We start from the raw sequence: 13,467 nt of genomic DNA, 5'->3' as shown, positions 1-13,467 counted from the left end.
TGAAAAGAAAAAATGGATTGAAAAATATGCACGCGTCCTTTATTAAGAGCCAAATATATTATATGTAAATTTGAAATATCAGATGGACCACCCTGTACTATATGTGCATACGTTGTGCGTACACATTTTGCTCTGAATAAAAGTCCGTCCATTGGTTGCACCTTCGAAACCGGCTTAAGCACAAGGCATATCAGCTTAAACACTGCTTTCATAGCTACAGCGTGGCTACCAGACTCACTGACCATCGACTGGCGCTTACATTACGATTGTATTGTTGTTGCTGCAATAGTTGCGCTTGCTGCTGCTGTTAGGTGGTGTTGATATTGATGTTGGCCGTAAGAGACATAATACGCCATCAGCGTTATCCATTCGTTTGTTCATCGCCGAAGCGTAAACACATCTGGCAACTTACACGCGCGCGTACGTGAAATTGTTTTTTAACGGTGCAATAATTCGTAAAAGTAGTTTTATTTGTGTTAGCAACGTACGAATAAGAACAAAAAAACAAAAAATTAAGCGAAAACAAATTTTTAACGAAAACAATCGGGTTCTTGCAAAATTAGCACAGCTGCTGAGATCAACTGAGTCTGAAATAAAATTAAAAAAAAATACGAACACCCATAAATCTTGCAAAAATCCAACTTTTAAGAATTCAACTAACGTTTGCTACCAAAAACTTTTCACAATGTTGAATAATAAAGTCAGATTGTTTGTGATCTTTTTGCTTGCTATCATTTCCGTTGTGTGGCCAAGCACTCAAGCTGCTGATGCAAACAAGGTAAAGGTGTGAAAATTTTAGTTTAGCGAATGTACAAGAAAAATATTTGTACATTAATACATACATATGGGCATATGTATGTATGTATTAAGAATGCGAAGTCCGGGATCGCATAGACTCGCTATGCCGGGGTCTAAAACCGTATTAATTTATTCATTCTTTTCAAATTAAAAATAAGGAAAGATTTGAATTAGAGTTTTGTAGAAAAAAAGTTGACATTAGTAAACTAGTGTGGGTATGAAATAAAATTAATCGAAAACCTTTGTTTTTGATCACATTTTAATAGTTCATAAAACTAACGCATCCATACCAAGGGTTCGTGTGTCAAACTTTATCTTGCTTGGATAATATCTTCTGTTTCATACCAGGGCTCAAAAATAGGGTGACCACATAAGAACTATAAAAATTTATTAAAAAAAAGGAATACATGTTAACTCCTTTCGACCACTGCCTGGGCGTTTGTCATGTAAAGTCGTCTTGTTGGAACCACAGGAAGTTAGTTAACATTGCTCTATACCGGGGACCTCTGACGACAACAGTGGCTCCATCCTCAAATCGAAAGAAGTAAGATCCAATGAAGCAAACAATCTATTTAGGGTAAACGTAACCCAACGACCCAACAATTTAAAAATTTGGCATAGGAACGGAAGTTCTCGAGCTATTAGAATTCGATCAAAGAAAAAAGTTGTCTTCGATCCATTCATATTTGTAACATTGCCAATTCAAGTCCATACGCAACTTTTACTTGTTGTTGTAGCAGCATAAACATTCCCCATACTTACATACGGGGAATGCTGCTGGAGTGACAGTCCTTGGCCGGATATAAATCCGGGTCGTTTCGGTAACGTAGAACAGACTGTCGTGGAAACGGCAACTTTTACTTGTCAAGTGGTGCTTTCGTTGCTTTTATTTATTGTAAATTATTATTACCGCCGTAGCCGAATGAGTTGGTGCGTGACTGCCATCTCTGCGCATGAAACATCAAAATGATAGAGAAAGGATTTTTAAATAGCAGACGTTCTTCGGCAGGCAATGGCAAACCTCTGGTATTTCTGCCATGAAAAAGTTCCTCATAAGAAACATTTGGCGTTCGGGGTGGGTTAAAAACTGTAGGTCCTCCGTTTATGGAAAAACATCAAGACGCACATCACGAATTAGAGGAGAAGCTAGGCTAAACACAACAAACAACAGAACTGTACGCGCCAATTAATTATTTATTTTTATAATAATGGAGAGTGTAAATGCCAATTACATACTTATATGGGTCCCTCAAAAGTGACGCCCAGATGACAGTAGTGAATAATTCGTAGGCGGTACCTTTTGCCAAGTAGACAGATGCACATTTACTAGATAGAATAACGCGTTAAAATTTAGCTCCATCATCTTTGTGAACTTTGGCATGCTGCACGTGGGACTTTTATATATCTCGATCGGTTGCGACTTTTTTCAATTCCTTATCCAAAGTTTATTGATGTTATCCTCTAGTTCGTCGGCCCTTCTTGTTCTCGGTCTTCCTCTTGCTCTAGTGTTGTACGCTCTGGCTTTTACAAGATTCTTCTGCGCCCTCTTCCATTTTTGTTATGTGACCCAGACATCGTTTTGGTGAAACGTATAACGTTTGCGCCATTTACCTATAAGTTGGTCTAGCTCGTTCCACTTTTTACGTCAATGGCCTGGTGTAAAAAATTTCTGAGTATTTTTCGTTCGAAGGTTTGCAGTTTTGCTTTATCTGCTTCAATTAGCGCCCACGATTTAGCTCCATAGCATAAGACTAGTCTAATGATGGTTTTGTACAAAATCAATTGGTATTGTAGGTTTAGTATGATAGTTTCGATTTGAAGAATTTCGTTAGTGACGCGTGCGATCTGTTAGCTGCTTGCATTCTCTCATCAATGGTAAAGCTCGTTGAATTGTCTCTACTCAGTTTGAAGTCTAAAACTAAGTAGTCTAAAATTATTGAAACTTGTTATGGAAACCGTCGATCTTTAAGAAGAACATATCGCATAATTCGTGATTTCTTTAGTGGAAATAATCGTCCGAATGAGTCGAAAATTCAAAGGTTGATAAAATTTAAAAGAACTGGTTCTGTCGAGGATAGAAAAATGACTGGCAGACCAAAAACTGGACGTTCTGTTGTGAATATTGCAGTTGTTGCTGAACAACCTCATAATTCTCCCCAAGGATAAACTGAGAATGTTCACGGACATATCACAGGCAATTGCAGACTATGTAGTTGTCTGCACGTGATTGGGATATGGTTCAATGACTCTTGTGCCTTTTCCTTGAATGAGGTGTTATAGCGCGAAGAAGGTTGAGACGTATCAGCCATGCAGCCAGAAGAAAGGCACTTACACTCAGTCAAACTCAGCTCTATCTTGAGTTAAATAAGGGAATTGGGTCTGGATGAGTAGATGCCCCAAATTAATATGAGGTCGATGTACAAACCTCCAATAAATTCAAATCTAAAATCTACTTATGCACATATGGCTACTGCATCTGGTTTCTCGCTAAACTATGGTGGGGACTGAATAAGCAACAGACATTTTTATTTCAGATATTTGAAGTACTCGCAAGGGATAAGATCTGACACGTTACTCCACATAATAAGCTTTCAAACCAGTCACAGATAAGAGGATTAAAAATACAAAAACTTAACACGACGAATCCTTAAGGCGTTACAGGTTCCCCAAATTCCGAATCAGCCACATTTTTATGAAAGGGAATGCAGTATCTATCAGAGTCTGATACAAATAAATTGCTTTAAGGTTTTTGGGCGTCTTTGCTTTTGAGTAACTTTTGTTATTTTGGTATGGCTTTTGGATTAACTTCGGGCTGTAGATACTTTTGCGTAAGCAAAATTAAGTTTATTATGTCAATAACTATGACAATGCTAATTATACTTTAATATAAGTAATTTCGTTTTATAAATAGATATGTACCCCTCACCTTGTTTATAAAAATACCAACTGAGTCAGGAAGTTTTGCTTCTTAAAAAAATAATCAAAGGGGGAGAGAAAAATTATTGTTCTCGTATTTCAGTTTGCATATCTCATAAATAAAAAAATGTGCTTATAAATAAAACCCGAACTCATATATTGCCTAATGTAGTGAGACCCGTGCAGTATTACCGCTAAATGGTAAACTTTTAATTTTAGCTTACAAAAGTTTCATGCTGATGGGAAGGTCTGGCCAGTGCGGAAACTCGCCTTGGGTGTGGCCGAAATCAAAACGATAATCAGTTTTCAGCGAATTTGAAGGAATCAGCTTATTTTCTGATGTAGTATGGCAATACGAATCAATTAAAGGTAGTATCGGTAAATCAGCTCATTTGTTTCTTTTCTTTCGCGGTATCCATATGGCTGTCACCATAGAATGAGGCGAATTCATTCTTTGTTATCTACTTTGCCAATACTTTGCTTTGACAATCAAACGTACAAAACATTGTTTTTGGTCTAGTGCCACCACTTTTAATGAATGCGCCTTGTAGTAAGGGATTGACATCAACAACTGAGATTGTGTTGGTCAAGAATGACAGAATAAGAACTGATTGATACATGAAGAAATCAACGCAGCTTCTATAGGGTTTTCCAAACAGAGGTGTTATTTTGATATTTAAAGAAAAATGCTATTTTTTAATATAAATGATCGGATGTTTATTTCATTATAAAGAGGAAGGTATGCCGTTAATAGGGCAAAATAACCACCACGACCACGTTTACGGGATAATATCCTTTTCATTAAATTTTCCATAACCGAATTGCAAAGTGGCTGCCCTATTTCCTCGATAGCCTCACGAATTCCATCTTTGAGGTCTTGAATCGACCCTGGGCTATTGGTGTAGACCTTCTCTTTCACGTGGCCCTAAAGAAAAAAGTCACAAGGTGTTAAATCACAAGATCTTCGTGACCAATTGTGCTCACCTCTTCGAGAGATAACACGGTCCGGAAACTTTTCCCGTAAAGATGGTTTCTTGGGTGGCATGTAGCGCCGTCTTGTTGAAAATAAACGTTGTCCAGATCAATACCATCCAATTCCGGCCATAAAAAATCGTTATTCAACTCTCGATAGCACAATCCATTCACCAATAACACCTGTTATTGGAAAATTCTTTACAAAAAATTTCGCCTAGGCAAGGTACGGACTATTCACTGTGGAAGGCAACGAAAACAATGTTACAGCCAACATCTCACATTGCACCGAGAAAAACGTCCAACGGAATCTAGGCAAAAACTGACAAAGCAAAAGCTATCGAGTTTGCTTCCTATATGAACCATGTTACTTCATGCGAAACTAGATGCGAAACTCTCTCGTTTTAAGTGAGAACTCGTTAGAGTGCTTGGCAGCACTGCCAATTTGTGGGCGGATGAACAGCCGATAGACGAAATGACGGGCTTCCAGAAATATGGCACCACAAATATCTGTCGAATTGTATACGTAATACATATATATGATTATATGTAATTGGCGTTTACACCCTTTTAGAATATTTGGCCGAGCTCCTCTTCCTATTTGTGGTGTGCGCCTTGATGTTGTTCCACAAATGGAGGGACCTACGGATTTAAGCCGACTTCGAACGGCAAGTGATTTTTATGAGTTGCAGAAATGCACCCCGAGGTTTGCCATTGCTTGCCGAGGGGCGACCGCTATAGAAAAAACTTTTTCCTTCATTTGTGTTTGAATTAAGGATGAAAGCATCGTTTCATTTATTTAGAGTACTCGTATAAAATAATGTTTCAAAATGCTGCTTTTTATTTAATTTAATTTCTTTCCTATGTCTCTCTCTCTCTCTCTCCTTTAACTACAGCTTAATGTCACCATTTTGTATGAATCGTTATGTCCGGATAGCGTTAATTTTATGATCAAGCAGTTAGCGCCAGCTTATGAAAAACTCAAAGGAAACTTGAATGTAAATCTCGTACCGTTTGGAAAATCACGTGTAAGTATAAAATATTTTGTATGGCTTTTGTATGGTTGATAGCTATTTAATCTGTTGAGGCATCAACTATTTTTGAGGTAAAAAGAAAGTTTCTCATTTCCTGATAGTTAATCCATATTTGGAGATCTTAAAACTAGTGAAAAACAAGTGAGCATATTGGTCACCATTCGCATCACAATTATCGGTTCTGAAATTTAAATCGATTCCTTTAGTACGGGTTTCCCGGGATGGTCCATAGTTATAATGTCGGACAACGAGGACGACCTTCAGTGGATGTTGTATGTCTTCGCGAAAGCTACTTCTGCATTTAATATGCAGACATCGGTAACCAAAACAAAGAGCATGACAATATCTAAACAGCTGCTTAGGCGTAAACTCGTAGTATATGGAAAGAGTATCGAATAGTTTACGGAATCTCCCACTCTTGGGTACCAATTGGGAAAGAATTAACAGCTGAAGTAAACCACCAGATGAATAAAGCAGCACGAATCTCGGGATGCTTACGATATAATATGGTGAAATAAACATCTAAAATTAAAAGGCAAAGTACGAATTTATAAAACATGCGTTCGGCCAGTACTCAACTATGTCGTTGAAACCTGACCATATACAACTGCAAACAACAAACAATGAACAAGGTTGAGATGGCAACATTGCGATCAATCACAGGACATAATCGCAGAGATCTTATGCGGAACGAAGAAATTAACCACACGCAGGACATTTTTAGGTGAAGTCGAAGATGAAGAAGGGAATGGAAAAATCACGTGCTGCGCTTGCTCATGACTACGAAGCCACCCGGACGGCCTCCCAAACGTTGGAATGAGTGTTGGACATGCAGCTCTATCGATAACTAAATAACCTAGAAAATTGTATCACTTGTACAAAAATGGTTCAAGAATAGAATTTAATCCTAATCCTGTAATAAAGAAAAAGAAACCAAGATTAATCTGTGGACTCAACGATCCCAAAATTTAAACTGCACTGCGAAGCTGCGATCCGTAACAAGGTATGATTGACGGACGACGTGATTTGCAAAAATTAGAGATCTTCCGATAGGGTGGTTAATTTTGGGCCACCTTGTATATTTTCAATTTCAGTGCAATAAAACGGGGTGATTACAGTTGAAAAGCTCTTACCGTTAAACGAAATTGCATTTCCAGTCAAATATGCAAAAAAGAGGAGTAATGATAGCCCTACTACCACTCCAAAACCACTCCAAAACCATACCAAACAGAGATTCTTCACCGTTCTACTGACCTCTTAAAAATCACTTGCGTATTTACCGATTTACCAGATGCGTAAGTTTTACTTAGTAGCCAGTTGACGAGCAGAAAATGTGGCTTATCAGTAAAGATTTGCTTGCGCTTCGCAATTGGAAGTGCTGTAAAGTGAAAAGCGATAACGAAACATATAGTCACTCTCCTTAAAGTGGTGATTTGGCTGGATCTTGCAAGCGAATAATTCGCGAACTTTCTGCGAAATTCGCATTAGGCTCGTGCGTGAAACGTTGATTTTTGGAGATCGGCCGCATCTCGGACTACAATTCGTCGGTATGTGCCATACGGTGGCAGGATCTGTGAGTATTATTGGCTACTAGAAAGCCAGCCACCCGAATTCTGTGCAGAAATGTGCGCACAGCATGCGCGGCAAGCTCTTATACATATATATATATATATACTAGCATTTCCCAGTGGGCTTCGCACCACCATACATAAAATGTTTTTTTATATCGCAATAAAGTTTTCTTTATAGAACTCGTAAAATGTTTAAACAGTTGAATTAGTTGATTTTTTTCATTCAACATACTTTCTAAAGATGTCACAATAGCCTTTTCTGTACTTTTTTAAAATTTGATTGTGGTGGTCACCTATATACAGGTAAGGTGAAAGAGCCGATAAAAACTTGTAATTATACTTAGAACGGGCTCACCTATCCAAACCAAATTTTTAGGCTTTGTTTGGACTATTCAGTAGATGGTTTGTGTTTTGAAATTTTAAGAATCGGATACCAGGGTCTCGAGAAATAGGCCAAAACGTGAACCCGGGTAATCCTAGGATGTGTTTGTACAATATGGGTAGCAAATGGAAGCTGCTGATGATTCTATAGTATAGAGTATTTTTGATGCCGCTCCGTGACTAAGGTCTCGAGATATCGGCCAAAATGTGGACCCCGATAACTTAAGGATGTGTTCGTACAATATGGGTAGCAATTGGGAGCTGTTGATGATTGCTATAGTTAGAGTATTTTTAATGCCCCTCCGTAACTAGGGTCTCGAGATATAGACCAAAACGTGGACCTGGATAACCCTAGGATGTGTTTGTACAATATGGGTAGCAAATGGAAGCTGCTGATGATTCTATAGTATAGAGTATTTTTGATGCCGCTCCGTGACTAGGGTCTCGAGATATCGGCCAAAATGTGGACCCCGATAACTTAAGGATGTGTTCGTACAATATGGGTAGCAAATGGGAGCTGTTGATGATTGCTATAGTTAGAGTATTTTTAATGCCCCTCCGTAACTAGGGTCTCGAGATATAGACCAAAACGTGGACCTGGATAACCCTAGGATGTGTTTGTACAATATGGGTAGCAAATGGAAGCTGCTGATGATTCTATAGTATAGAGTATTTTTGATGCCGCTCCGTGACTAGGGTCTCGAGATATCGGCCAAAATGTGGACCCCGATAACTTAAGGATGTGTTCGTACAATATGGGTAGCAAATGGGAGCTGTTGATGATTGCTATAGTATAGAGTATTTTTAATGCCCCTCCGTAACTAGGGTCTCGAGATATAGACCAAAACGTGGACCTGGATAACCCTAGGATGTGTTTGTACAATATGGGTAGCAAATGGAAGCTGCTGATGATTCTATAGTATAGAGTATTTTTGATGCCGCTCCGTGACTAGGGTCTCGAGATATCGGCCAAAATGTGGACCCCGATAACTTAAGGATGTGTTCGTACAATATGGGTAGCAAATGGGAGCTGTTGATGATTGCTATAGTATAGAGTATTTTTAATGCCCCTCCGTAACTAGGGTCTCGAGATATAGACCAAAACGTGGACCTGGATAACCCTAGGATGTGTTTGAACCACATGAGTATCCATTGTAAGTTGTTGATAAATGCTAATGAAAAGAGGACTTTTCTTTCCTTAGTTAGGACTCCAGATATAGACCAATTGGGAACTCGCTTTCAGGTTAAGAGATTGCATTCTTATGTACTACAACCAGTTAAAATGTTTTTAAAAATTCAGATCCGTTATCTACATATATTTCTCGAACTTTACAGATTCAAGGTCAAATATACCATAGAGCTGGGTCTTTGCTACCATTCCCAGATGGTGACCATCAATTTTTGCAAATATATTTTATTGGTGATGAGAATCGTGAATTAGATCAGCGCTGTGCAATTTCGACGAATACGAGAAGATCAATCGTGAATGAATTGCAAACAATGTTCCATCAACACAATGAATTGGTGAAATTGTTCAAAGTGGCACTCGATCTGATGCCCACCGATGGCCACAAAATCATAATAAAAGCCGATAAAACACCAATTGGGAGCACGCCAGACGATTCAATGTACCAACGATTGATGAAGTAGCTATTGTTGTTACAGTTTCAGCCACGAGATATTGTTTTGTATCGTAGAAATGAGCAATAACAACGTATTTCAGAACTCCATCGCTGTTATGATGCATTGCAATACCCCATTTTGTTTTGGAGAGGGGACGATGACTATCATATCAACATACCAATGATAAATCCAACAACTGGTACATACACATTTTATTTTTGTTTAAATATGATTTTTAAATAATTTTCATACGCTAATTAATTTTTGCATCGCAGGTCAAAAATCAACGAAAACCGTCAGTGCGATGAATTTTTATTCGTATCGATTGATGATTCGCCCTCAAGAAAACAATTTTATTTTGCGATGCAATCAACTTTCGTATCAATTTTTTATCGAATTGCAAGTCATTTTGGACGCAAATATAATAAAAAATTGAATGCTCCAGGAGGAACTGGAAAAACATTTTTAACTTTATTTATTTTAGCATAATTTATTTAGCGTAAAAAATTAAAATGGAAATTAAAGAATCAAAGTTTAATTACAAGTTTTTATCGGCTCTTTCACCTTACCTGTATATAGGTGACCACCACAATCAATTTTTAAAAAAGTACAAAAAAGGCTATTGTGACATCTTTAGAAAGTATGTTGAATGAAAAAAATCAACTAATTCAACTGTTTAAACATTTTACGAGTTCTATAAAGAAAACTTAATATGAAAAATTTCTTGCGATATAAAAAAAACATTTTATGTATGGTGGTGCGAAGCCCACTGGGTGATGCTACCAAGGAAATGTAACTTCTTTTTATATAATATATATAGATATACCTCATGGAAATAAGTATATGTGCATGACAATTTATGTGAAAAAAATATATTTCAAATGAAATAAAATTTATTGACTTATTTTTTACTTATAAATCTAATCAAAACAATTAAAAAACAATAAAAAAAACTTCATTTTTTTTTTAACTTACAAAAATAAAAAATAAAATGAAAAAGTTTAATAGGAAATAATTATATGTGCATTTCACAATTTTGTCGCATTTCTTGCCGAAGTTCAATGATTTCAACTTATTTTTTTTAATTTAATAATTAATATGGTTGCCTTTGGCTGAAATAACTTTGTTTAAGCGAGTGGGCATTGAGTCGGCCAATTTTTCTAGCGTGGATTTGCTAATTTTTGCCCACTCAGAGACCACAGCATCCTTGAGGTGCACAATGGACTCAAACTCACGTCCATTTTTGTAAACCTTGGCAGAAAGTATGCCCCAAAGATCCTCTATTGGATTAAGGTCAGGACTTAATGCTGGCCACTCTAAAACTTCAATATTTCGTGATGAAAAAAACATTTTGGACAAGTTTGCAGTATGTATTGGAGCATTGTCCTGCTGAAAAGTCCACTTGTCAGGATAAAATGTTTCCGAATAATCAATGAGCTCTTGGTCAAGAAGCTGTATGTACATTTCCGCGTTGGTTCTTGTCGGAATAAAGCATATTCGGGACTTTCCGGCATATCCAAAGGCAGCCCATACCATCAACGACCCTCCACCGAAGTTGCGTTTGTGACGGGTTTGTCGGGGCAGTCTTTTATCTTGCCAATACTTGTGGCAGCCATCTGGACCGTCTAAATTAAATTTTTTCTCGTCGGAAAAAACCACATTTCGGAACTCGTGAGTCCAAAATTTGTATTTTTCCGCGAATGCCAAGCGGGCCTTAAGGTGACGTGGTAGTAGCTTTGGTACAGGCTCTCGCAAAGCATATGACAGATTCTTATTTTCGCAAATTATTTGGTTGACTCGTCTCCTGGAAACGTTGAGGTTCAGATGGCTGCAAATTTCGCTACAGGACATCTCTTTTTGGGCAGCAAGACGCCAAATCTCCCTTTTGGAGCGTTCTTTAAGAGACGCTGCGCTTGCTTTTACCATAACTGGATGCATTTTTGCAAAAGTTTGCTATGGTGTTGATGTGACGATCTACGCGGGAAGAAATTTCTGCAATTGTTTTGCCACTTTCTCTCATTCCCAGGATCAAACCACGCTCTTCAGCGGTCAAATGGGTCCCACGTGGCATTCTACAGTTCAATTCAACAACAATATGACAATTTCTAATTGCTCACGCTTTTAATTAACTACTTACGTGATTAATAATTTAAAAAAAATTAAAAAGAATTGCCAAAATATTTTAATGTGATCGCGATCGCTGCCAAATACCCACTAATGTCATATTGCACATATACTTATTTCCTATGAAGTGTGCTATGATGACACACAAAACTATGATAACGGTACCGCGAATGGTGACGAAGAAGAATTTTACAGTAATATTCTTGCATTAGGCTCAATTGTGTATACCAAAAATAAATAAAAAATAAATGTACCGTTAATTTTAGTAGAGATACAGAAAAAAAAAATTTGTGCACATATACTTATTTCCATGAGGTATATTATTGGCTCTTACGTCCTTTTTGGGTGTTAGGCCGAGATCCTTCTCCTATTTGTGGCGTGCATCTTGCTGTTGTTCCATAAATGGACCTACAGTTTTAAGTCGACTCCGAACGGCAAATGCTTTTTATGAGGAGCTTTTTCATCGCAGACATACACTCGGAGGTTTGTCGTTGCCTGCCGAGGGGCGACCGCTATTAGAAAAAACTTTTTTTTTCATTTGGTGTTTAATGTGCCAAGTTCTTACTTGCGCTAAATAAAAGTTATTTTCTACAAAGGTACAGTTTAAGGAACGCAGCACTCACTTTGGAAATCAGTTTTTTAATATTTCTAAACTTTTTTCAAACGTGAAGCAGCTCACTTTGCATCGCGGAAGTTTTGATATCGACGGAGAGTTAAGATTTTTAGCAAGAAAAAGCTGTCATGTAATTCGAAAATATACCTTTTATTAGACCACCCTTTATATATATATCCTATATAGATACTCTATGCACTATATATTCCTTACCCTGTGACTCTTCAACAGTCCGTCAACGGCGGCAGCCAATTCTACTGTCAACATGGACCACCAGAATGCTCTGGGAATCTTTTGCAGTCGTGCGTTTTGAATCAGGAAAGCACACAGGACCAGCGAGTACGTTTCGCCATCTGCCAAATGAGGTCAAGAGATAAGCAAAGTGTTGAGGAAGTAAGTAGCAGGCAGTAATGAGTGGGCGGAAATACACTTTTGAATTTTATTAAAATAACAAATTTTTTCAATGAATTTTTAGTGCACCGATTTGGTTGGCCTCAGCAGCGACATCAGCGATTGCGTTGATACAAACTTGGGCAAGCAGTTGCAACTATTGGCCGAGCAAGTGACCAACCAGTATTCGCTGAAATTTGTGCCAACAATAATTTATGATGGTGTAAGTGAATGTTTGCTAGTCTTGTTTTTGCTTTCGAGACGCTTATGTAACTTTCTCAATATCCACACATATTCCTGCATTTATTTATACACCATTTATAATACCTACTTCGTTTTTCTTTTCGGTTATCTGCGACAGGTTTTCAACCAACTGCTTCAGGATGCATCATTTTTCGACTTCCACAGCACCGTTTGTGTGCTGCTGCAGAGACGTGGGGTTGCCGACGAGTCTTGCCAGTGAATGAAATGGTACAACGGCGATTGATGAGGGGAATGACAGCAAAAAAAACTAAATTGATTAAAAAAATTTGTCTAGTCTAGTAACTGTCAGGTGCTCTGTTGAATTGGTTATGAGAAAAAAGAATTGGAGGATACTTTTTTAATTAAAATTTTATTGCAGAGACCAAGTTTTATTATTGGTTTTTAAATACACATCAGTCTTATTGGAAGAAAATAGTTGTGGAATGTTGCTTTGCTGTCAACCGCGAACACCCAATACCATCTATTCAAAGAGTATCCAGAATTTCTCATTCAAGCATACTGGGCCTGAGACATTAGAGATATACTTATGATTTTACATGGCAGAAATACACTCGGATGTTTGCCATTGGCTGCCGAAGGGCGACTGCAATTAGAAAAACTGTTTCTGTAATTTTAAGTTTCGTGCCCGTGGCTGTGTATGTGCAATATGTGTATATATAAATATAATTTTGGCAAATTAGAACCCTTTAGAGGCAAGAAACTCTGTTCAGATCGAATAACTGAGAACTTGGAATGATCAAAAGATTTAACAAGTCAACTTAATATACGGAAAATATTATAA

General features: G+C 37.7%; 1 protein-coding gene across 2 annotated transcripts; it reads left to right on the top strand.

Moving 5' to 3' along the window:
* The first annotated feature begins 354 nt into the window (after positions 1-354).
* Positions 355-13,467, top strand: LOC128861921 (gamma-interferon-inducible lysosomal thiol reductase). 2 transcript variants are annotated; one of them, XR_008454409.1, is made up of 6 exons: positions 355-778; positions 5,583-5,714; positions 12,264-12,425; positions 12,508-12,645; positions 12,784-12,975; positions 13,045-13,467. XR_008454409.1 is itself a non-coding variant. In XM_054100298.1 (5 exons), the coding sequence occupies exons 1-5, from the start codon at positions 686-688 to the stop codon at positions 12,883-12,885; spliced, it is 627 nt and encodes a 208-aa protein (XP_053956273.1). In that variant the 5' UTR covers positions 355-685; the 3' UTR covers positions 12,886-13,051. The 2 variants fall into 2 exon arrangements, 1 of the variants encoding a protein (XP_053956273.1); XM_054100298.1 differs by having other exon boundaries at positions 12,784-13,051.

This window comes from Anastrepha ludens, chromosome 2 (assembly GCF_028408465.1).
Source record: "Anastrepha ludens isolate Willacy chromosome 2, idAnaLude1.1, whole genome shotgun sequence".
NCBI classification, from domain to species: Eukaryota; Metazoa; Arthropoda; class Insecta; order Diptera; family Tephritidae; genus Anastrepha; species Anastrepha ludens.
Note: the sequence above shows the minus strand (reverse complement) of the source record. Positions and strands in the feature narration are given on the sequence as shown.

Coding starts and splice junctions, on each gene's coding strand:
- LOC128861921 (XM_054100298.1), top strand. CDS start 686: ATGTTGAATAATAAAGTCAGATTGTTTGTGATCTTTTTGCTTGCTATC. Junction 779..5,582: donor AAGCTGCTGATGCAAACAAG/GTAAAGGTGTGA, acceptor CTTTAACTACAG/CTTAATGTCACCATTTTGTA. Junction 12,426..12,507: donor ATAAGCAAAGTGTTGAGGAA/GTAAGTAGCAGG, acceptor ATGAATTTTTAG/TGCACCGATTTGGTTGGCCT.